The 25,542-nt window shown below is 42.3% G+C and overlaps 2 protein-coding genes across 9 annotated transcripts in view; both read right to left on the reverse strand.

The window, feature by feature from the left end:
* LOC139540021 (UPF0606 protein KIAA1549L-like) overlaps window positions 1–2,199 on the reverse strand; it is a 43,809-nt gene extending 41,610 nt beyond the window's left edge. For 4 of the 7 annotated variants that reach the window (XM_071343516.1, XM_071343512.1, XM_071343511.1 and 1 more), the window contains exon 1: window positions 1,490–2,198. In XM_071343516.1, coding sequence (XP_071199617.1) covers window positions 1,490–1,712 — 223 coding nt within the window. In that variant the 5' untranslated portion in view covers window positions 1,713–2,198. Of the gene's footprint in view, window positions 1–1,489 lie in introns of all 7 variants that reach the window. The other 3 variants (XM_071343513.1, XM_071343514.1, XM_071343515.1) reach the window with 1 other exon arrangement.
* A 459-nt stretch (window positions 2,200–2,658) lies between these two features.
* The window catches only part of LOC139540022 (homeodomain-interacting protein kinase 3-like), a 51,187-nt gene continuing 28,303 nt past the window's right edge, over window positions 2,659–25,542 (reverse strand). The window contains exons 3-15 of one of the 2 annotated variants that reach the window (XM_071343517.1): window positions 17,717–17,840; window positions 14,308–14,427; window positions 12,748–12,834; window positions 12,390–12,574; window positions 12,056–12,209; window positions 11,675–11,798; window positions 11,435–11,544; window positions 11,126–11,244; window positions 10,860–11,018; window positions 10,068–10,511; window positions 9,683–9,939; window positions 7,052–7,182; window positions 2,659–6,879 (exon numbers count right to left, since the gene is read on the reverse strand). In XM_071343517.1, coding sequence (XP_071199618.1) covers window positions 6,466–6,879; window positions 7,052–7,182; window positions 9,683–9,939; window positions 10,068–10,511; window positions 10,860–11,018; window positions 11,126–11,244; window positions 11,435–11,544; window positions 11,675–11,798; window positions 12,056–12,209; window positions 12,390–12,574; window positions 12,748–12,834; window positions 14,308–14,427; window positions 17,717–17,840 — 2,428 coding nt within the window. In that variant the 3' untranslated portion in view covers window positions 2,659–6,465. The remainder of the gene's footprint in view (window positions 6,880–7,051; window positions 7,183–9,682; window positions 9,940–10,067; window positions 10,512–10,859; window positions 11,019–11,125; window positions 11,245–11,434; window positions 11,545–11,674; window positions 11,799–12,055; window positions 12,210–12,389; window positions 12,575–12,747; window positions 12,835–14,307; window positions 14,428–17,716; window positions 17,841–25,542) is intronic. The other variant, XM_071343518.1, reaches the window with a different exon arrangement.

Raw genomic sequence — 25,542 nt, forward strand, 5'->3', positions numbered from 1 at the left:
TGTGAAAGGTCTAGTTGTGTGTAATGGTAGAACAACACTGGAAAGAAAATGGAGCACAAAATTCAGTGTTTTCTTGTGAAGAAAGGCTTATAGGCCTAGGCATGCACTGTACTGTATCTCCAAAATGCCTGTTGATGCTGTCGAGCAGTGTGAAATCCTATCTTCCATAATTTACACAAAGAAGCATTTTGTTTGCACGTACTATTCGATTCACACAGCACTTCTAATCATTTTAAATCAATCTTAAACTATTGTCTAAAAGCAGACACAAATTGGAGCGTGTACTGGTTATTCAGATGCTATAGGGCAGGCTATATATTTCCCAGTCAGAAAAAAAAGCATTAGACAGATCAGTTCCCATGGCAACAAGGCACAGTGAGCTCCATGTTGACTCAAAGGAACAGCTCAACCCCCCCATCCTTCAGGAAATACAGAAAAAACACCTCATTCTAAAAATGGTACGTGGATCTAGCCCGCCCTGGACCACAGCCAAACGCCAAATTCCAATATTGTTTTATGAATGGAGGAATAGGGGTATATTATGGCAATCTGAGAGGACTTGAAAGTGTATAGGTCAAGCCCATGGCTAATTCATGAGCTGTTTTTCCTACTTGAAGGAACAACGAGATGAAAACAACTACCTATGGTTAAATTATAGGCTAATAAACACCAGGTACAAATCAGAGAGGAAAATAAAAAACTAAACCCAATTTAGGCTAGTGGCTAGTTTTTGCTTCTTATGACAGCTTTATAAATAATGAGTATGAACGTTTCACGAGTTGTGTTCTTTTTTTCTTATATATTGTGAATAACCTCCACAAATGTTGCCAACACTGTCGATCAAGTAAGTTAGTATGGATATTATCAAAAGCGCGCTTCTGCGGCGCGCGCACGTTGCAGTATTGACTGCACACAGGCATGCAACCCCAGGCACAAAGGCCACTCCAGCGGTTATTTTACTAATTCGAAAGACAGTGTCTGGGAGGCTGCATTATAGAAAATCAACATTCATATTGATTTAGGGACGTTCAATAGCTTGAATGTGTCTGCGACAGACAACACGGCTAGTGGGACATTTAGATCATGCAAAAATAGGCGCAATGTCATCATTTACGCACAATAAACCACTACTACCCAAATTTTTTGAATATAACAAATTATGTGGATTTGTAAAGTGCCCTCCACAAAGGCTACATTGCAAGTGGCGCTTTTTTTGTTGTCTTCTAGATTGCTGTAATACATTTCCTACATCGACAAAAATAACTAGAAGGTGGCTACTTTCTCCACGGTCATTATCCCCGTGTGTGAGCTGATAGTCATAATATAGGGACAGGGTACGAAGAGTTCCACCAACCTGAAGAGCAACCAATTTGGGGTACGGGTCTATAATAATACAGCCCAACATCTCAATGAAGACCAATTAGTTTGTCCAACCAAAATCAAGAAAAATATTACTCGAACAGGTTGTCATCAACCAAATAAGTCTTACCATCAGCAGCTAGGACCGACGGCATTAAAAGCAAAACCATTCCAACGGATAAAATACATTTAGTCCACATTCGATCCAGCCCCAGTGTTTTTCCGTTTTTCTGTAAACATAAGGTGGATCCCATCCCCATACCTATCCATTCAATCGAACCAAGCGCGCGAGCATTGTTTATTCCGCTGGCGATCAAATCATCGAGGCTGTTATACGCATGTTTTGAAGCCATTTGTTTATCCTTGATACATCTAACAGTCTTAATCTTGTAAAATACATTTGATCAATCCTTCACTGCGGACAATGAGCGGTTCTGCGTAAGCCCGTCTCTCCCCGAGGTTGACACAAAACGGCAGCATTGACACTTGTGTGTAATGCGTCTGTAGGGCACACTCCATGCACCACGTCGACCTGCTAGCGCGTAATAAGCTATTCTCTGCGAAAAATTAAAGATGCACTCATATCCATAGTAGTGAATTCAATCATTCTGACGAAACAAACGTCTCCCATTGAAAAAACGAACTGAGAAATCATACTACACCGTCAGAATATTTACTTTCAAACCAGTCATTTCACGCCAGTGACGCCAGCATTGACTGCTAAAAATATTTGCATTCTCAGTGAGACGACCGCTTGTGGGTATAGATGGCAAACCAAACTAATAAGTAATCAATACTAAACCAACTGGAAAAAGCTAATTCTATCACCAATTTGATTTTCATGAATTAAAATTAGGCTTCAAAAGGACAGGTTGTCACCAGGGGGCAGCCAGGGCGGGCCAATGGTATCGCATACATAAGTGATGAGACATTTGAGATCTGGGTTGTGAACAGCATTGCATAAGCTACATGTCATTTAAAAAAAAATTGGCCTGGTTTCAAAATGACAGCTTATATTAACATGTCTGCTATTATTTAGAACACTCCAGGCATCAGCTGAGGAACATTGTGTCATGTAAATCATAGTGATGTAGCATGCCCTATACTGTACGTGGTCAATGCAATCAACATTACAGGTAGTGCTTTTCTACTCTGCTTGCACAGGGTGGTGCTATTGGCTTCGACCCGTTTCATCTACTGTATTGTACTGCATCTGAAATTGGACAAACTGTAAAATACAAGTTAGCAAAGCAAATACCTTGTGCAAAACTGGAGTAACACAGTGACAAACAAGATGGCTGAAGCAATATCATTTTTTTTTTATTCAAAGTGAATCTTGACAATAGTACACCAATTCTTAATTTGACACTCGCCAATATTCACCAGGAAAACCCGCTTTTTGTGACAAAGTACATAAGGCTTGGTCACATTGAAATCACTGAGAACTAGAGAGAAATACGACCGCAAACTGTAAAAGACATTACATCCAAAATAATAAATTGTCCCAGTCCTCATAATGTATATATATTGCACAGTGCATTTGCTACATGGCAAACTAGTGTAGCATAAAATCAAAAGCAAACAAAATCATAAAGCCACAAAAACTACACATTAAACCAGTAACAGTTCCAATCAAGTCTATATGCTGTGTTGTTTAGATACCGTATATTATCCAATAAATTGAAGTGAAATACAACTTCTGCTAACAGGTGAAATTACTGCAAAAAAGATCCAAAGCAATCAAACAAAGTGGTAAGGATTGGAAGGTTAATACAGTAGAATACTGGACAACACAAAAGACCCTGAATGAATCATATAGGAAGTCATAAAACAATACAGTTGCAGTATATGTGACAACTTTGGACCTAATATTTACGTGGGATGTTAAAGCAAATACCAACAAGTGATTCATCAAAACTAAGGCTGCTATATGGATGTTTATCATATACACAGAATAGAATTCTCTGTAGCCATCAAACAAAAACAAAAAAATAACATTTTGTCAAGTCTGCAAACCAACATATGCTCAACTCCACATATACATTCACATTGTATGTAAAGCTTTGCATTTCTGCATGTCCAATAAGAGAGAAACTGCGTCTTGGGTGAAGAGTGTAAAAAAATATTCCCTGACTAAGAATAACATTGTATTTTTATATTCTGTAGAAAAGCTTTATGGATTCAGACCATATGGTTAAGGTTGCGCATTGGGGTCGAGTGATCTGAAGATAGAAGCCAGCACCCATAAGAGCTTCTCAGAGAGAAGAATGCATTGTATTTGTCAGCTCTACTATACTGTACACGAGTCCAAAAGCAGAATGCTTTCTCACTTGATGGCAAACATGTAAAACATATTTGGATTTGGAGACAGGCTGCAGAAGTCCTGAAAAAACACGAGGCTGCTTAATCCTAACATCCTGCCACTTGGATGTGTAATACTCTATTCTGTTGAGGAGCATCCACGTCTGACTCTACTGCCACCACTCTGCAGGAGAGGGGACTGCCTAGGGGTAAGGGAGCTATCACCACAAATCTGAAAAGGCACTAGGTTGTAGACAGTCAGAATGAGAAAAATGCATCCGTGTGTGTCTGGGGTTGTGGAGCTAGTGAGTAAACAATCTCTCAGTCCACAATGTAATGAAAGACTACAAAAGGAGTAGCAAGATTTGAAAGCGAATAAGATCAGTCATCATCCCCCTTGTTTGGATTAAAGATTTAAGAAAAATCCCACCCATATGCCTCAGTCAATCAACTATGAAAAGGTCAGAATAATCTGTAGAAAATCTGTCTCAATCCACTTTAGATACAAAAAGTGGGCTTAGAAATTTTTTTTAGGCTTAAAATAAATGCCTAAGAAAAAAAATCATAGAGTCAAAGTCCACAGAGCACAGGAATTTCATGAAAACTGAGTGGGATTTTGCTTTATACCGAACCTGATGAGCATATTGAGAGTTCAATCAATTTGAACAAGTGCTTACCGATGCATTTCATAACAAATAGTACGCGTGTGAAGGCCTCTCTGTAGCCCAATGTTTAGATAAGGACCAAATAGATGTGTTGCAGTAAATATATCTGCATGGTAATACAGATCTGTCAATGATAATGTGAGTAAGATATAGGCTCTTGAGCGTGTTAACAGAATAATAACTAAAACTCAACACAAAATCGTCAACACATCAATTACTGTATGCAATGATGAACCCAACCTATAATTAATAAGATAAAATACTGATGCTATATGCGCACACAAAAAATAAAATATAAAACCCAACAAAAAAAACGCTAAATTCCATTACTTGCAATACAGTAGATACAATCGCACTTCAAAACGTCAAAGCAAATATACAGAGGCACTAACAAGTCTTAATGCCATTAAGTATACTCTATACTAAAATAAAATCCACCTCTATTATATGGTAATTAAAACTATACAAAAGTAAGAACGCAGAGTAAGAACTAAGTTAATCATTTTGATGTGGCAATCAGTACATAGCTAGCAGCTTATCTAGGATACATTCAATACATAATATCATACAACTTGCCCAAAATGCTGAAAATAAAACCTCAAACCTTTAAAAAATATATTTCATCTCGATGACTCCAGAATACTTGAGGTCAACGGAAAAAGAAAGAGTAGCTACCTTGCTTAGGATATGAATTAGTCTTTGGTGCTGAAAGAGCATTTTCATTTGAAAGTAAGGAAAGACAAAAACCTAATGCAAGCACTTAAAAACAAAATTCACACAAAAATATATTTCCTCCCTGACGGAATGTAGAAAATAAGCACTAAGCAGTTGACAACGACAAATCTTTAAATGGAACAATGAAAGCAAATTGCACTCAACCAATACACCTTGTCAAGCACTACATAGTCCAGCAATTATACTGTAGGTTGATAGATGGGTATATCAAACACTGTATAGGTGTTCTGAAGATAATGAGATCATACTGTACTAAGAACCAACCAACTATTTGCATGTTTGTCGATAGTCAACATTATGCCTCACATCAGTATTAATCTAAGAAAAAGGCTGTAAAAAACCATAACACAGCAAACCAGCGCCTAATATCTAGATTGTACTGCAATTTCAAAAAAACAATGTCAATACTGTTAGTAAATAAGTACTAAGTGACTAGAAATTGATTATCAAATATTAAAATCATTCAAATTGTGTTTTATGTACATTAGTTCATTTGGGAAAAGTCCAAACCAAATAAACATTTGCCACAGCAAAGCATGCCGGCGTCCTCTGGTAAAAGAAGCCCAACTACTCAAATATACAGTGAGGCCAAATAAGCATGACTTATTTGATTATCTGATAAGCATATCAGAGTAAAAATGATCTTCAAGTGCTGCAGTCCAGTACATTTTATATATATAGACGTGCGATAAGTAACATTAACAACCTCATATATTTAAGGCACTAGTAGGTGTGGGAACAAGTTACGATGCAGCAAGTCTCACAGTACACATATAAAGAGTGACATCTAAGCATCTGTCAACGACTCGACTAAGTTATTTTGCCCATGCGACGTCATGCAGCGCGTGGAACAACCTTTTCAGACCACTGACAGTATCACACTGAAAACACAGAGGACATTAGCAAACACAGTAACACCTTTACACCACAATGAACCAACAAACGAACGGAGACAAACTTCTGCTGTCCAAGCACTGGAGACTGGGATGGCTTAACGAGTGATGTGATTAGCACACGTGCTAGATAGAAGGCAATACAGGAAAAACAGGAAAAGGGGGGGTTGAGAAAACAACCTCTAACCCCCTCCATTTGACCCATTTCATAGAGAGAACCATTCGATCCAAATGACAAAGCAGAGCAAATGTGCAAAAACACATTAAAAGTGAGAATTTCTTAATCATTCACTGATTCATTCATTCTTTTCCATGATGTGTTTATAACTATTATATATATTTTTAAAGCTAACGGTTTCAATTCTATTATCATCACCATCAACCAACATAATTTGTAAAAGTCAAAGGGGATTCTTTATCTGTCATAACTTGAGAGATGACAGATGAAGGCCTTGGTTGTAGTTGTCACTGCTGGCTGCCTCTGCTGGCCCATGGCCCTGGGTGGCTGGTTCTCAGATGTAAGGGTACTGGTTGAGTTTGGTGGGGCTGAGGGGAAAACCTGTATAGGCGGGCGAGGCGATGTAGGAGTGTGGTGGAAAGAGGGGTTTGTACTGGCCCTGGTGGTGGATGGTGGGCGAGGGCAGCAGCCGGTGGTTGATACCCATGGTCACCTGGTGGACAATGCCGTAGGTGGGCTGCAGGACGGGCCGCTGGGCACAGGGCGAGGCCAGAAGGTGGGCGACGGGCGCCGAGGGAGGGTAGGAGAGTAGAGCGGCCTGGGGGTGGTGTCCCGAGTTGTGGGTGGGGCTGCTGTGGGGGAGGGTGAAAGCGTGGCTGTGCACCGTGGGAGGGATGTAAGCGTGTGGTCGCCGGTGCTGCCCATAGTTTCCGTTCCACTCCTTGTTGCAGGAGCTGTAATGCTGGACCTGAGGGTGGGCAGAGGAGAGAGAGAAACCGTTAGACACCACTACAAACTAAGTCGTTCTAGATAAGAGCACCTGCTAAATTACTCAAATGTTAACAAAGTAAAATGATGCCGGTAGAATTAGATTTGAATGTCAAAACTTGGAAGAGACCAGTAAGAAGGGGGGGACTGACCTGGCCAAAGCCCAGGGGCTGCTGCTGGAATGCGGTCATCTTCTGTTGCTGCCGGGGATGGAGAGGTGCGGAGTGGTGGTTCAGTCGTCCGGGGGCGCAACGCCCTTTGGACTGGCACGAGATTTCGAAGACTGCAAGAGAAATCAGAAAAGGGATCGGTAAGACTAACAGATAAAATAAGTATTTTAATATAACAGGGTAAAACAACACCAATAAGGACCCACTGGAAACGAGAGCATGTCTTGCTGAAATAAACACAGAGAGAGAAACTTCGGGCGACAGAAATAGAATTGCTCCTCCTTGCTAGTGGTAATGAAGCCCATTAGTAAGAGTATTCATCTCGGTTTCATCCGCATGGCCCACTAGAGAGGATCTCTATTTGGCACCAGGTCTGAGGCTTACGATCAGCAGATGGCACATGGATTCGATTTCAGGGCTAAGGACGGCAGGTAGCTTAGCAGTTAAAAGAGTAGGGCCGGTAAACGACAGGTCGCTGGTTCGAATACCCAAGCCGACAAGGCGGGGAAAAAATCTATCGATTTGCCCCTGTAGCGTCCGCACGTTTTAACCTACAGAATATTATGACCACTCTATGGAAAGGGGAGACTCATGAACACAAGTGCAATGGGACTCGTCTGAAGGTAACTGGTACCAGTTTTTTAAAAATTATGGAAGTATGAAGGTAGTTTTGTGCCTACCCCAAAAAAGGGGTTAAATGTGCACAAAAATATATACTGAACAAAAATCTAAGCGCAACAAGTGTTGGTCCCATTTTTCATTAACTGAAATAAAAGATCCAGGAAAAAAAGATCCTTTCCATATGCACCAAAAGCTTCTTTCTCTCAAATTTTGTGCACAAACTTGTGTACATCCCTGTTAGTGAGCATTTCTCCTTGGCCAAGATAATCCATCCACCTGACAGGTGTGGCATATCAAGAAGCTGATTAAACAGCAGGATCATTACACAGGTGCACCTTGTGCTGTGGGCAATAAGAGGCCACTCTAAAATGTGCAGTTTTGTCACACAACACAATGCCACAGATGTCTCAAGTTGAGGGAGTGTGCAATTGCCACGATGATTGCAGGATTGTCCAACAGAGCTGTTGTCATAGAATTTTATGTAAATTTCTATACCATAAGCCACCTCCAATGTTGTTTTAGAAGGTGGAATTTGGCAGTATATTCAGTTTTAAAGCAAATTTTCTGCAATTCCATGAATTTTGCCATGCGGTGTTCTTTTGCTCAAACAAAATAAATACTGCTAAAAATTGACTGTTTTCTCAATTTTCTATTCTCTGACTGCCTAGCCATTATTTTAGTGATTGTTAGTTCTCAAAGATTATATTATTACAAAATATATAAGTCCATTATCTTTGACTTACCGCCCCCCCAAAAAAACATGTATTTATTTTATACTGCTTGGATGTAGGTGGCAGAAAAAACCCTGCCATTATGCGCTGTATATGAAAATTCAAGAACATCTGACAGTGCAGATGGATGGTTTGAGGTTCATCATGTCTGGATTGTGGCATTACCAGTGTCTTAACTTCTCTAGGATAGGGGCAGCATTTTCACTTTTGGATAAATAGCGTGCCCAATTTCAAATTCCTTCTACTCATCCCCAGAATACAAGATATGCATATATTAGTAGATTTGGATAGAAAACACTCTGAAGTTTCTAAAACGGTTTGAATCATGTCTGTGAGTCATGTCACAGAACTTATGTAGCAGGCAAAACCCCGAGGACTAACCATTCAGAAATTTCTTATTGAATTCTAAACAAATCACCAACAGTGTCACCAGCAAAGCACCCCTAAACCATCACACCTCCTCCATGCTTCACGGTGGGACTCACACATGCAGAGATCATCCGTTCACCTACTCTGCGTCTCACAAAGACACAGCGCTTGGAACCAAAAATATCAAATTTGGATACATCAGGCCAAAGGACAGATTTCCACCGATCTAATGTACATTAAATCGTGTTTCTTGGCTAAAGCAAGTCTCGTCTTCTTATTGGTTTCCTTTAGTAGTGGGTTCTTTGCAGCAATTCGACCATGAAGGCCTGATTCACACAGTCTCCTCTGAACAGTTGATGTTGAGATGTGTCTGTTACTTGAACCCTGAAGCATTTATTTGGGCTACAATTTCTGAGGCTGGTAATTCTAATGAACTTATCCTCTGCAGCAGAGGTAACTCTGGGTCTTCCATTCCTGTGGCGGTCCTCATGAGCCAGTTTCATCATAGTGCTTGATGGGTTTTTTCAACTGCACTCGAAGAATCTTTCAAAGTTCTTGAAATTTTCCAGATTGACTGACCTTCATGTCTTAAAGTAATGACGGACTGTTGTTTCTCTTTGCTTATTTGAGCTGTTCTTTCCATAAAATGGACTTGGTATTTTACCAAATAGGGCTATCTTCTGTATACCACCCCTACCTTGTCACAACACAACTAATTGGCTCAAACTCATTGAGGAAAGAAATTCCATAAACTAACTTTTATCAGTTCAGAGATCAGTTTATCCAGGCCTTTGCATTACACAAAACTGAAACAAAAGATTACTGTATAGGCCTATTCTTACTGTTAATACTGAAACAATTTTGACTTGAAATTCTCCAAATAGAAACTGACCCGTTCTGGCTGTGTGCTGGTCCATGTTGTTGTTGTTCTGCACCACCCTCATAGGGGGCACCACCATGGTTCTCACTGGGAGCTTGCTGGGCTCGTTCTCGGGGTCCATGCCACGCGTCGTCATACCCAGGGACTGATGGTTGTGGTTGCCTAGGTAGCGGCTCTCCAGGTAGGGGCTGTGGCTCTGGCTGGAGTCCGAGGCGGGGGAACCGTCTACCGTCTCGCAGCCGCTCCCATGACCATCGTCCTCAGACATGCTGAAAACAGACAAACACAATCAATAACAGAATAGCTAACAGAACAACTAAATGCCCAGGTGTGCCACTGATGATCAAGACTTTTGCCCCTCAGGCAAGTTATCAAAAGTTGTGCAGTTTGGCAGTACCTGTTGGGCCTCTTGCAGGGGGACGGGCTGGACTGCACCGAGGCAGAGGAGCTGGTGCTGAGGGTGCTGTCTGGGCTGCTGAGGGAGCACACCCTCTCCATGTTCAGAGAGCCCTTACAAGCCTCGCAGTCAGAGCCGCCTTTGCACCTGCAGGAAGAATCCTCCTCCCCATCCGTGTCACTGCTGATACTGATTACGCTGAGGGTGGGGCTGGGTAGGTCATCGATGACCACAGACTCTCGCTGCTGGTGGGACATATCTATCCGCTCGTCCTCCACTGCCTTACAGCAGCTCACTTCTTCATGCCTTTCCTGCTGAACCTCCACAGGCCTCTCCCGATGGGACGAATCGCCTCCTCCTGTGTTACTAACACGGTCGGACATCTTTGGAGATCGGCACATTGAGATCTGGATGTCCCTGTTGTTGTGTGAGTAGTTCATGCTCCTAATAGGTAGTAGAGTAAAAGTTGTTTATCCGTACATTGACTATTGTTTATGTAAGAACAATATGACTATGCTTTAGTAGTACACTCACTAAAAGGGAAAATCCACTCAAAACTATACATTTATACTTTTTTTATTAGTCCATTATAGTCCAAAAACAGTCAAGATAAAAATATTAGACTTTCAAGAAGCAAAGTGTCAACAGCCCCATTATCATGATGATGCAAAATCAATAATTTATCAAGCCAGAAACAATGAACTCGGGTCAATTCAACAGCATTGATTTGCCATGGACACTATCTAACTGGAACATAGAGGAGAAGCGTTGGGCTGAAGAAGGAAATCTCACCTGTTCTGACTGGGCTGGTTCCTCTTGTTGGCGTGCGGCTGTGGCCACACCACGTGTGCAATGCCAATGTTGATTGGTTGTGGACCGGACATGGTCATTTGGTTGGTTAGAATAGGCTGCATCATGTTGGTGTAATGATTGCTGTGTTGCCGTACTTTCCTTTAAAAAGGCAAAACAACAACATTATATACACGTTTTATCTCCACAGTACAAAGGGGCAAGTGAAGTGTTAAAAAGGTAATATCTTCTATGGTAAACTAACTCACCCCCAGTCACTGAGCCTCTGTGGTCCAGCCACAGTATCAGAAGCCATAGCGGTGGTAGGAGGAGCCACTTGCTGCCAGGCTGGTACCAGGATTTGCTGGCCTCTACTTGGCCACGGTTGCTGCAAAGAACAAAGACAGGACTCATTAGCACGCCATAAACCTTTAAGATGCGGTAAGGGAAGCGGCAAACTCCTGAACCGCCTCACTTGAAAGTGTTACCTCCGACTAGCATTAGTCAAGGACCTCAACTAAGTACAGTGTGGCATCTGACCCCTGTATACAAATATCCCCAATGTGAGCCAGTCTCACCTGTGCCATAACTCCAGGTCGCATCTGCAAAGGCTGTATGGGAGGGGCTTGGTTCACCATTGGTATCGTGCTCTCCATCCGAACTGCATATCCTGACTGGTTTGGGTTACCTACAAAAACAACAAGCATAGCCTAGTATTGGATTTGAACTTTGATCGACATGGCCACTGTAAATCCAGCATTAATATTGTATCTTTCATGAAATGACTTGACTGTGTGCTAATTTGAGGCGATCCATACCTTGCATGGTTGGGGGGCAAAGGATGAGGGCTGGCTGAAAGGAGTCGTTACACCCAAACTGACCATTTCCAGTCTGCAGCATCCCAGGATGCATCCCAGAGGGAGCAGACTGCGTCAAAGCCTGCTTGGGGGGGGATGGGGGGGGTTAAGTTTAATCAACTTTTCTTTTCATTATTTACTTCAGACACTGAAGTGTGAGAGACAGCAGTACCATTAAAGGTAAATATTAATAGCAATTCAATAGCACCAATAATCCTGTAGGTGGCAATATTGGTTAAATAAGAAGTCTATTTACCCCAACCATAAATGTAACATAGATTTCCAGTTTACATCCATTCAGACCATACATTAAGCTTCTTGTAATTGTGATGAATAGATTACCTGGGAGTGAACCGATCCCATCTTACTGAAGGCCATTGGCAGTCCAGCTGAGTTGGTTGAGGGTCTGTGGAACGGCGCTTTGTTGCGGTTGAGTGTATCGTAAGTGTTGGGACGTGATTGACAGGCATCCATGATGTGGAAACACGATTGAACACTGGAGAAAAGGGAGGAGAACGGGTGAGATGGACGATCGGGCAGAGTGCATTCATGGAACATTGCAGCCTACATCTGATCCGTGTCCATCTGTAATCAGTTTGTAGTTAATTTCTTGGTAGAGCATGGAAGAGCTTTTGTTGGTTTGTTATGTCATCGTTTAGCCCTAGGTTAGACTTACTGATTGCTGTGGGGGAAGTCAAGAAGGTGCTGCATGGTGACAAAGGGATGGTTGAGGGCATCTGAGGGAGCGAGCCTATTCTCAGCATCAATCAGCAACATGGTCTTCAGAAGGCCCACAAACTCCATCCGGTCTGCCTTCTCTGCCAGCGAGTCACTGCCCTCCATATTCAGCACCAGATTCACCTAAGGCGGCAAAACCAACATCTTTAGCTACTATGTATCAAAATACACAGGTATTCACTTGTCACACTACTGTATCATATGGTCGTTTTCACAAATCATAATTTACCTGTACGCAAATTCGTAATTTGAATGATGTGATCATCTGACACATTTAAGCAAAGTTCTGTACTCACATGTGCTATGTCATCCAGACTGCTAAAAATGTACTTCCTGGCCTCTTTGGATTTCATCCCCGTCTCAGTCTCATGCTCCTCTGTCGTCTGCAGAAACAGAAAATGTGAGGGGTCTTCAATTGTGAACATGCATTCTCTAGAATTCTACCTAGCGTACTCAGAACTGGGTCTGTTGATGGTTTATGACAGGGGTCGGCAACATGCGGTTCGGTTTTTGGCCAGTGAGCGAAAAAAATATATATATATATATCAGGAAATCTGTTCAAGTATTCCCACAAATAAAATACATATGTGATCGTGTCTCAATGTAATCAAATACAATACATTTTTTGGCTTAGTTGTGGCCCATTTGCAGTACTCAAAATTATTACAATTATGTCCCGGCCCCCCTACCATCTGCTATGACAAAAATCATCCCGCGGCTTAATCTATATTGAACAAAAATATAAAAAAACGTAACATGCAACAATTTCAAAGAGTTACAGTTCATATAAAGAAATTAGTCAATCGAAATCAAATTAATTAGGCCCTAATCTATGGAGTTCACATGACTGGAAAAACAGATACGCATCCGTTGGTCACAGGTAACATAAAAAGGTAGGGGTGTGGATCAGAAAACCAGTCAGTATTTGTGGCATGTTGTCCCACCCCACTTCAATGGCTGGCAAAGTTGCTGGATATTGGCGGGAACTGGAACACGCTGTCATACACGTCGATCCAGAGCATCCCAAATGTGCTCAATGGGTAGCATGTCGTGAGTATGCAGGCCACGGAAGAACGAACATTTTCAGCTTCCAGGAATTGTGTACAGATCCTTGCGACACGGGGCTGTGCATTATCATGCTGAAACATGAGGTGATGGCGGCGGATGAATGGCACTGACAATGGGCCTCAAGATCGCCACGGTATCTCTGCATTCAAATTGACTTGGATAAAATGCAATTGTGTTCATTGTCCTTAGCTTATGCCTGCCCATACCATAACCCCACCACCACCATGGGGCACTCTTAACAACATTGACATCAGCAAACACTCGCCCACACGATGCCATACATGGTCTGCGATTGTGAGGCCAGTTGGACGTACTGCCAAATTCTCTAAAACAACATTGGAGGCAGCTTATGGTAGAGAAATTAACATTCAATTTTAAAGCAACAGCTCTAATGGACATTCCTGCAGTCAGCATGCCAATTGCATGCTCCCTCAAAACTCTGTGGCATTGTGTTGTGTGACAAAACTGCACATTTTAGAGTGGCCTTTTATTGTCCCCAGCACAAGGTGCACCTGTGTAATGATCATGCTGCTTAATCAGCTTCTTGATATGCCACACCTGTCAGGTGGATGGATTATCTTTTCAAAGGAGAAATGCTCCATAAATTTGTGCACAACATTTGAGTGAAATAAGCTTATGTGCGTAAGGAACATTTCTGGGACGTTTTATTTCAGCTCAGGAAACATGGGACACATCACATGTTGATGTTTATATATTTTTGTTCAGTGTAGTTGCCTAGCCCTGGTCTAGGATGCTCATGTTCAGGAATCAGAGAGTGTCAATGTTACCTTCAGTCTCCAGGCAGCATAAGGCGAGTCGGACTCTTTGCAGAAGAAGCGGGATGTCTTGGTCCCCGCGTTTAGCAGTTGCTCCCCCGGCAACACTTGTGTCTGAGATATGTAGCGAATCTGTCGAGGAGAGAGACAGAGGAAGACAATATGATTGCAGCGTTTACATCATATTCCTGCTTGTTGGACCTACTAATATACAGTTCCTTCAGAAAGTATTCATACCCCTTGACTTATTCCACATTTTGTTGTGTTACAGCCTGATTATATTGATTTTCTCACCCATCTATACACAAATACCCCATAACAACAAAGTGAAACCATTTTCATTTTAGCTAATTTATTGAAAATGAAACTAAATGAAAATGTAATCTCATTTATACAAATATTCACACCACTTTGCTATGAAACTCCAAATTGAGCTCAGGTGCATCCAATTTCCTTTGATCATGCCCTGTCTAGAGCTGGCCGTCCGACCAAACGGGCAAGAAGGACCTTGGTCAGGGAGGTGTCCAAGAACCCAATGACAGAACTACAGAGTACCTTGGCTGAGATGAGAGCTCTACTATACTATACCAATCTGGGTTTTATGAGAGAGCGGACAGATATCATATAATGTAAAAGATCCTGTGGTCTGATGAGAAAATGTACCCTCCATGTCTGGAGGAAACCAGGCACCGCTCATCACCCGTCTAACACCATCCTTATCATGAAGCATGTAGGCAGCTTTTCAGTGAGGAGGGACTGAGAGTCTGGTAAGGATAGAGGGAACAACGAATGGAGCCAAATCCTTGAGAACCTGCATCAAAAAGTACAAATAACCTTGGAATGTAAATCTTCGCCCCAGTCTAACAGGACAATGACCGCAAGCATACAGCCAAAGCCACGTTGGAAATTGCTTCAGAACAAGAATGTGAAAACGCCCAGACTGGAATCCCAGTGAAAACCTATGATAAGACTTGAAGATGGCTGTTCACCACCACTACCAATCTAACTTAACAAAGCTAGAGAAAATCTACAAGGAAGAATGGGAGAAAATACCCCAAATCCAGACATACCGAAGTCGACTGAAAGCTGTAGTCACGGCCAAAGGTGCTTCTACAAAATATTGACTCACGGGTGCGAATACATATGAGATATTTCTTTAATAAATTTGCCAACATTTCTAAAAACATGTTTTCACTGTCATTATGGGGTATTGTGTGTAGAAGGATGATTTTTTTTTTTTTTTTTTATATCAATTTCGAATTTAGGCTGTATGTGGAATAAGTCAAGGGGTACGAATTCTTTCTGAAGGCACGGTACATCTACAAAGGAATCACCAACATTAAGGATAATGGAAAAACATGTCAACTTAAATGACTAAAACCAGATGTAAAGTATGTAGAAAAAGATAATGGACTTATATTTTCAAATAAGATAATCTTTGAGAACTAACAATCACCACAATAAAAGCTAGACAGAGAATCAAAAATTCCCCCCAAAAATGTGTATTGTATTTTTGTCATTGAATAGGGACCCCACTCATTTTGTTATGTTTGAGTCAGTCAGATAGCATAAGCCATGGCAAGATGTGTGGAATTGCAGGAAATTAACTTTTGTTACTGCAGTCAACAGGAGGGCCTCTAAAAATGGTGGTCGGCGACCGCACCATTGGCCATGGCCATGCCCCAGCCACGCCAACCACCCAAAACCCCATTTTGATCTTGAGAAAACCCTGATAGCACTACACAGATATTCTTCAAAACAAACTAGACAATAGTATTTTAATGCAGGACGTAAATAGAGCTGACCACTGCACTGCTATTGATGGCATGCGAAGACTGGACCGCCAAGTGTGGTGATGGAGTTCTGTGTGAGGTTTGTGTGAGAGGTGTCGAGCAGAACTTCCCATTAGCAGCATTCCGTCACCCCCACATCGGGAGCCTGACACAGGCACACGGCTATCCCAGCCCTCCCAAACATACCCGCAGAACAAAGACACTTAAGCCAAACAGGGTGTTTCGGTCTCTACTAATCCAACCTAATCAAAAATGTTACATGTAGGTCTTCCAAACGGAGTAAATAGACACACGTCATACACTTGTAAAATATAATCCCAGTAGGAATATCAGTTACTCTTCTATTATAGTACTGCTGCTCATCCCTTGCTACGTTGCCAGGTCAATATGCTGAGAGCCACTTGACATGCCCAGGACAGATGTAATGTGCTCCAAAATTGCCATGGAAACCTTTCCAATCCCACAAAGTGGAGGTAGGGTGACCTAGATAACTGCAAAAAAAAAAATCACCTTACAAAAAGACATGTTGCTCATCTGGTAACATAGCAAAAACAATAATGAAGAGATCTACTTATTATTCAAACAACGTCATTGCTGCCCATGAGATCATTACTAAAATTGTTTTTAAAAACAGCAATAGAACAGACTTAGATTTTTGGACACTTGATCTCCTGTGGGAGCAGTGACACTGACAGTATGACAAATACAAGTTAGCATCTGTCCCTGACAGTAAAGCCAGTAAGGCCTATTGCTCAGAAAGGGTACGTCATAGCTACCCTCTTCCAGCCAAAACACTGTGCCTTAGAGCTGCTAAAACTACAAGACCAGGCATGTGTTAGGACAGGAGGCAGGGGTTTTTCCTCACTCTGCAAAGCTGCCACTGTATCTCTCAACACAGCCAGGAGACCGGCGAGATTAACTGGCTCTGTTTAAGGCTTGATGATTTGGATGTTATAGAGATTCAAATTGGGTTGCCACAACGCTGCACAAACACAGTGAGAGCAATGAAGTGAGAACCTGCTGATGGTGCAGGCTTGGGGGGGGGGGGGGGGGTCGAGGTGTGTGTGTGGTGTGTCTAGCATTAGGCTTATAAATACATTTTGCTGTGTGGCGTGGAACTGGACCCAGCGCTGGTGCGGTGCAGCAGTCAGCGGGGCTCATGGTCAGCAAAGCACTACTGCCTGGTCGTGGTCCAAATGACCACTAGACACAAGAATGACAGCCCTACCCCAACACACCACAGAGCTTTCCCATGGTCTCCCCTTTAAGCTGGGGGACTCAGTCCCAATCACGTAGTTACTGGCCTAAGGGAAATAATCAAAGATGACACAGCCAATTTCCTGTTCCATTAATGTCCAGATTAGACATTTTGTATTCGTATACTTCACTGCTTAGAGAGCACCAACAAAATAAGACAGGGTTTCAATAAGAAAACAAACGAAAAGTGGAGGCTTTAACCATCACATTTAGAATCAAAATGCACCAGCACACAGGCATCAGGGGCTGTTACACTGCTCCACTGGTCTGTGTGTGGCCAGTCTTCACTGAGATGTCAGTTCTATCAGTATCGTTCTCTTCCCTTGACAGTCTGCTAGCTTTGGCAATGTCAGGCAGGTGCTTTGATTTACCTGGTCATACTCCAGTGCTCCTGGGTAGAGGGGCCAGCCCAGAAAGAGCTCAGCGATGACACAGCCCAGGGACCACATGTCGATGGCCTCACAGAACGGCAGACCCAGGATGATCTCTGGAGCCCTGTATATAGGGAACACAAACAGGAAAGAGTTTAGTGGGGAGCACTTTCAACAACCATTGTTAGACTAGTACACACATACACAACAGGCATTGGATTTGTTATACTCATGGGAGGGCAGGGAACTCAAGATCTTAACTAACATGATTTATTGTGGGAACTTGTGTATGAAGACCATGAGGTCACACAAACAAAACGCAGTATGTACATTGAACTCCTATTAGTTCTTCACAAATACTGAGACAGAGCACACACACACAAAAAACAAATGTTTAATCAAGCTGAAGAGTGACGCTCGTGGACATCAAGCAATTTTGCGGGCATTACCGCAAGGTTCCACTTCCATATAAAATGAAGGCCAATCAATCAGATACCATTTTAAAACCAAGGCTGAGCACAGCGGCTGCCTTGACAGATGAAACATCCATTGCTTAGCGATGGTCAGATGCAACACCCTAATTCGACCATTACAGCGTGACACACAAGGTAATCTGTGATGTCCTACTGTCATCACTCGGTTTTGATATCCTGCTGGCAGGAAATGTCTGTCGACGGATAAATGCTGAGACAAATTCAGCGAGAGAAGGTGTGACAAAAAAAACAGGCTCTTAGTTTTAGGGAAAGGGCAGATACCTAGTCAGTTGTTCAACTGAATGTATTCAACTGAAATCTTCCACATTTAACCCAACCCCTCAATCAGAGAAGTGCATGCAAATTGGGAGGTTATATCCAGTCGCGGTGGGTGGGTAAAATAACTGGGTAAGTTGTTTGCTCTATAACAGGTTAGTTCTTATGCCTTGCCACCATGATACAGTACATTCTGAAAGTATTCAGACCTTAACTTTGTCCACATTGTTACGTTACAGCTTTATTCTAAAATTGATTAAAACATGTCAATCTACACACAATACCCCATAACGACAAAGCCAAAACAGGTTTTTAGAAATGTTTAGCAAATGTATAAAAAAATGTAAAACAAATACCTTATTTACATAAGAATTCAGACCCTTTGCTATGAGACTCTAAATTCAGCTCAGGCGCATCCTGTTTCCATTGATCATCCTTGAGATGTTTCTACAACTTGGAGTCCACCTGTGGTAGATTCAATTGATAGGACATGATTTGGAAATGGACCCAACTGTCTATAAAAAGGTCCCACAATTGACAGTGCATGTCAGAGCAAAAACCAAGCCATGCGGTTGAAGGAATTGTCCGTAGAGCTTCGAGACAGGATTGTGTCGAGGCACAAATCTGGGGAAGAAACATTTCTGCAGCATTGAAGGTCCCCAAGAACACAGTGGCCTCCATCACTCCTAAATGGAAGAAGTTTGGAACCACCAAGTCTCTTCCTAGAGCTGGCTGCCCAGTCAAATTAAGCAGTCGGGGGAGAAGGGACTTGGTCAGGGAGGTGACCAAGAACCCAATTGTCACTGACAGAGCTCCAGAGTTCCTCTGTGGAGATGGGAGAACCTTCCAGAAGGACAACCATCTCTGCAGCACTCCACCAAAACGGGCCTTTATGGTAGTGATCACACAAAAGCCACTCATCAGTAAAAAGGCACATGACAACCCGCTAGGAGTTTGCCAAAAGGCACCTCAAGGAAACCAGATTATCTGGACTGATGAAACCAAGATTGAACTCTTTGGCCTGAATGCCAAGCGTCATGTCTGGAGGAAAACTGGCACCGCTCATCACCTGGCCAATACCATCCCTAAGGTGAAGCATTGGTGGCAGCATCATGCTGTGGGGATGTTTTTCCTCGGCAGGGACTGGGAGACTAGTCAGGGTCGAGGCAAAGATGAACGGAGCAAAGTACAGAGAGATCCTTGATGAAAACCTGCTCCAGAGGATTCAGGACCTCAGACTGAGGCGAAGGTTCACCTACCAACAAGACAACGACCCTAAGCAAACAGTCAAAACAACGCAGGAGTGGCTTCGGTACAAGTCTCTGAATGTCCTTGAGTGACCCAGCCAGAGCCCTTGAGAGGATCTGCAGAATAGAATGGAAACTCCCCAAATACAGGTGTGTCAAGCTTGTAGCGTCATACCCAAGAAGACTTGAGGCTATAAATCGCTGCCAAAGGTGCTTCAACATTGAACTGAGTAAAGGGTCTGAATACTTATGCAAATGTGATTTCAATTTCAAATTTGTATACATTTGCAACAATTTCTAAATTATGGGTTAGTGTGTGTAGATTGATGACGGGGGTAAAAACTATTGAATCTATTGCTGTAACGTAACATTTTGAAAAAGTCAAGGGGTCTGAATACTGTCCGAAAGCACTGTGTGTATAGGCCTAATGCCGAGACAATAAGACAGAGGCAGAATAAATTCAACCACACCTTTGTTTCATCACAAAACCAGAGAGCAATACGTCAGGTGAAGTCCACAAAGCATTTTACATGTATCAAACAGTTACATGACCTACAGCAGGATCAAGCAAGTTAATGTTTCCTACATTTTCAGACTCTAAATCAACGGTTGTTTAGTAACCACGGAGAGTTACTGCAAGTCTAAAAGAAAACAGGAGCTGCCTCCACTATTCCACCACCATTTCAACATCAACTCACTTATGCTTAGTCTAATATAGTGACAACTAAAAGATACCAAAAACAATTAAGTCCAAGCTAAATATGAAGTAGCTAAATATGGTTAGCATCACCGTTATAAGCATTGGCCAGTGTGGAGAACTAAGTAAAACCACAAATCCAAATCACTATCTCCATGCATGGCTTATTTTAGGTAAGGGACAATTTTAGGTAGCTAGGTAGCCAGCCACTGGAGGTCAACGACACAAAGATGCAACAATTCAAGTTTTTCTGTAAATTCCATTCTGTTTTCCATTCTGTTTTTGATGTGAAGCCAAATCCAAACTGGCTTCCGTTAACACTTTTTAGCTCAATGCTGGTTGGCTATTATTTTTATGAAACACAGAGACAACATTTTATCTTTCATGTTCTTTTTTTAGGTACATTTTTGGGGTAAGCCTGGCGTCCATGAGTACACGCCACTTGTTATATAGTCTGTCATATTGTGCAGCAGAGACCTATAAAACTTCAGTTCAGATACAGACAAATAGGCCATCTGTAATTATTTCAGGCAAGAAAGAATGAACTACTTTCTCAAAACCTATTTTGGACATCTGAAGAGTGGGCATGGCTATGATACGTTGATATTCTCTTTTCAGACAGTACAATCTGATATTGTGACCATGGGCACCCTCTCTTGCATCAGCAGTTAATTATGTGCCCTGATGACAGCATGGCTTAGCACACCCAGCATACGGGAAGAAGAGATGCAGAGTTACTCTATATCCAGCCCTGGACAACACTGGCAACAGCTGAGGGGGATCATGTACACCCACAGGTTGTTCGCCTCAGGCACCATTGTGAATAAGAGATAACCAGACATAGTATAAAACCTCAGCTATCTGGGAAAGTAACACCTGTTAAAAAAGGCCTTTCTCTAACAGGAAGATAAGGACAGTTCATGTTTTTCTACCCTGTGCTGGAAGGGGAAGCCACAAATAACTATTTCCTGTCATTCCTAAAAAGAGCAGAAAGTTAGAGTTATGTAAAGCAAAGAAAGGACAAGGGACATTGAGAAACGCAAAACATTTCAACGTCAGTATCCGTCGCTTAACTTCACTAGGGTAGGGGGCAGCATAGGGAATTCTAAAACTGTTTGAATGAGGTCTGAGTATAACAGAACTCATATGGCAGGCAAAAACCTGAGAAAAAAATCCAACCAGGAAGTGGGAAATCTGAGGTATGTAGTTTTTCAACTCATTGCCTATCAAATATACAGTGTCTATTGGGTCATATTGCACTTCCTAAGGCTTCCACTAGATGTCAACAGTCTTTAGAACCTTGTTTGACGCTTCTACTGTGAAGTGGGGGCAAATGAGAGGGGATTGAGTAAGGTCTCTCCCAGAGTGCCATGAGCTGACCACGCGCGTTCACGTGAGAGGTAGCTTGCGTTCCATTGCAATTCTAAAGGTTGGAACATTATTGAAGATTTGTTAAAAACATCCTAAAGATTGATTCTATACATCGTTTGACATGTTTCTACGGACTGTAACTTTTTGACTTTGTCTGCACCTAGTGATCGCCCCTCATGAATTTTGATTACTGGGCTAAACGGGCGAACAAAAAGGAGGTATTTGGAGATAAATGATGGACTAACAAATCAAACATTTATTGTGGAACTGGGATTCCTGGGAGCGCATTCTGATGAAGATCAAAGGTAAGTGAATATTCTGTTGACTACACAACATGGCGGATATCTGTATGGCTTGGTTTCGTGTCTGAGCGCTGTACTCAGATTATTGCATGGTGTGCTTTTTCCGTAAAGTTTTTGGAAATCTGACAGCGGTTGCATTAAGGAGAAGTGGATCTAAAATTCCATGCATAACAGTTGTATCTTTTAGCAATGTTTATTATGAGTATTTCTGTAAATTGATGTGGCTCTGCAAAATCACCAGATGTTTTGGAACTACTGAACATAACGCGCCAATGTAAACTCAAATTTTTGGATATCAAAACTTTACCGTACAAAACATACATGTATTGTGTAACATGAAGTCCTATGAGTGTCATCTGATGAAGATCATCAAAGGTTAGTGATTAAATGTATCTTTTATTTTTTTTACTCCTGTACATGGTGTGCTTACGGCTAAGTTCAGAAGAGTCTGTTATATCATATTACAAAATGTCCCGTTAGAGATAAAGCCTCGCCTATATAACACCAGCATGAACTAATATAGATAACATGCAAGTAACTGATTAATCCAGGCTGGAGCAGGAAGTTCATCCCCAGAGAACGTGTTTCCTAGGCTACTGTGACCGAGGATCTGACCGCCTGGTCAACAAGGCCTGGGTATCCGCCTCCCTGTGGTCCAGGGGAATTCTGCACACTGCAGCTGTTCTGGGGAAAACACATGTCTTCCACAGGCCCAGGAGCAGGGAATATCTAACCATGGCCCTAACTAAACTCAATCTACTAAAATAAACACTACATGTGTCAGGGGAATGCCGATTAGGGGGGAGCTGTGGGGGGGTTTCCTCAACCTGTCAGCACAGCTGGGTGCAGGCGAAGACAATCTCTGAGCGACATTGGCTCTCCATTCCTACATCAGTTTATTCCAGTTCAGACGGTTCTCACGCTGTGTCTAGAGACATACGGCTCTACATACAGCTCTCCTGCCACGGTTCTCAACCTGCTGGGCTAAAAATACTCTGCCTCATGGGGTGCGTAGCTAGAAATCTCCACAGCTGATAAACACAGCTATGTGTTCTTTGGAAAAACTTGGAGAATGTTTAAATGTAGTACATCAACCTTCCATTGAGATGCCTTAACAGAAGTCAAGGATAAATGACCCAATTTAGCCCATTACCCAAGCAGCAAGAACAGAAGCGCTCTTTGATGCAAATACAGGTAACAGACAAAATAAAAGGAAACGCCAACATAAAGTGTCTTAATAGGGCGTTGGACCACCACGAGTCAGAACAGCTTCAATGCACCTTGACATAGATCCTTCAAGTGTCTGGAACTCTATTGGAGGAATGAGACACCACTCTTCCACAAGAAATTCCATTATTTGGTGTTTTGATGGTGGTGGAAAAAACTGCTCTCTCAGGTGCTGCTCCAGAATCTCCCATAAGTGTTCAATTGGGTAGAGATCTGGTGACAGACGAACATGGCATAGTTTACATCGTTTTCATGTTCAACAAACCATTCAGTGACCTCGTGCCCTGTCGATGGGGGCATTGTCATTCTATGGGGGCATAGCCAAGGTCGCCATATTTACACATGACCCTAAGCATGATGTTAGTTAATTGCTTAATTAACTCAGGAACCACACCTGTATCCCTCATTTACTCAAGTGTTTCCATTTTGCCTGTACTCTTAGAGCAGAACAGCGTATGAATTTTACAGCCCTTCAAATTCACAGAAAGTCAGAAATTCCTCCATACAGATGCCACAGGACACAAAGACTAGTTTAACAAAATGTTTTGTTAAGACCTAATGTTGGATATTTAGAAAGAGGAGATACGATCAAGTTCATTTAAGCTAGTGCGTTCTTTATGGGTTGTGGCTGAAGTGTGCGTGAGTGAGTGGCTGAACCTGTGAATATATGCATATACATAGACCATTTGTGTAGCGCTCACACCCAGCGGGGAAAGCATACCGCTCATAACTGAACTCCGGCAGTGTGATAAAGGCTGCAGCCACGGCCTGCCTTTCCAGAAGCTGCCCGTACAATGCACACACCATATTTGATGGAACACAGCACTTTGTGGAGCCTCGTAGGGGGGGGGGCAACCATTTCCAGAATTAAAATACACTGGACCATTCACATGAGAGCTGCCTTATCTGGGTAAAAACAGACCAAACTGACATAGCTAGAATACTATGATGCCAAAAGAGCATTTGGAATAGCAGCTAAGAATGTAGATTAGATTACACAGGGATGGAAGATATTAGCTTCTAGCCAACAGCCACACACAAAAAAAAAAATGGGCATAATTTACTTTACTCAACGACCATTAAATATCTTCCATGCCTGATTGGGTGATTAAACAAACGGACTAGAGCCTCTGCACCAGCAGATAACTGCTCTCCAACTCGAGAAGGCACAGAATGAAGACCAGCGCTCCATTGAACCCATCTGCAGTCTGTCGACACAGGACATTGACTGACTTTATTAGGGACTCATCAGCAGCATCAGCCCAGACATGGCCAGATGACCCTCCTTTAATGTGCCAATTAAGAAACAGGTCTTCATCAAGCAGCCACAGGCCATTGTGTTCCTGACCATTTCTACTTTAATGATGTGTACTGCCAAGGGCATGTTTCTCTGATCAAAACAGCAGCCCTGGCTGATCAGACCACACGACCTTCTCTCTACTGTGGGATTGGATAACCATGGAAGCTTCAATCTTTGACTTAAAATTAGATTGTAAAACAGTGGTAGGGCTGGGCAGTAAACTGCATTTTACTATACACATCAGTATTGATGCACAGACCGGTCTGGATTTCTATTTTACCTTACATAATGGTATTTGTCAATGTTTCGTATGTTAAACAGAAATGTAAAATTGATGAAAGTCAAACAATTCTGGAAATCGCCAATTCTTACTGCCAGTAAGAGACTGCTAACAGTCAAGAACTGCCAATTTGCTGAGAAGCATCCAGCTGCAGATGATGCATGCTGACGCCGCCTGGTCTGCGAACCTCAAAATTGTATTTTTTAGATAGTATGTGTGCGTGCAAACGGTAGACGTTTGTTGGTCGCGTGTATCGCACGAGTCAGTAGCTTTGTTGCAGGGCATCAGTGTGCGACGCACACACCAACTGTTGGTGGCGGTAACGCACCATCCTCTCCGGCACCATTAGACCCGTCTGAGCTTGTCTGTGTCCTGAGAAGGACTGAGAAGACTATCTGCTGGAGCCAGACCCTATTGAATTTGCTAGCAAGAGCTTTGGGTATGCATGCACATGTACTTTTGCACCATGAATAGTGCCTGTGAAGCAGCACTGGCGCTGAAGGTACTTTTGGAATGTGCACACATGCCAAAAGCACATTATTATTTTTTAAATGTCTTTAAATCGGCACAATACCCCTTGTGGCAAAAGTAAGAACTGCCATTGAATCCACTGAAAATACATGGTCAATAACAATGTTGTTTCCATCCACAGT

Source organism: Salvelinus alpinus, chromosome 15, assembly GCF_045679555.1.
Source record: "Salvelinus alpinus chromosome 15, SLU_Salpinus.1, whole genome shotgun sequence".
Classification (NCBI taxonomy): Eukaryota; Metazoa; Chordata; class Actinopteri; order Salmoniformes; family Salmonidae; genus Salvelinus; species Salvelinus alpinus.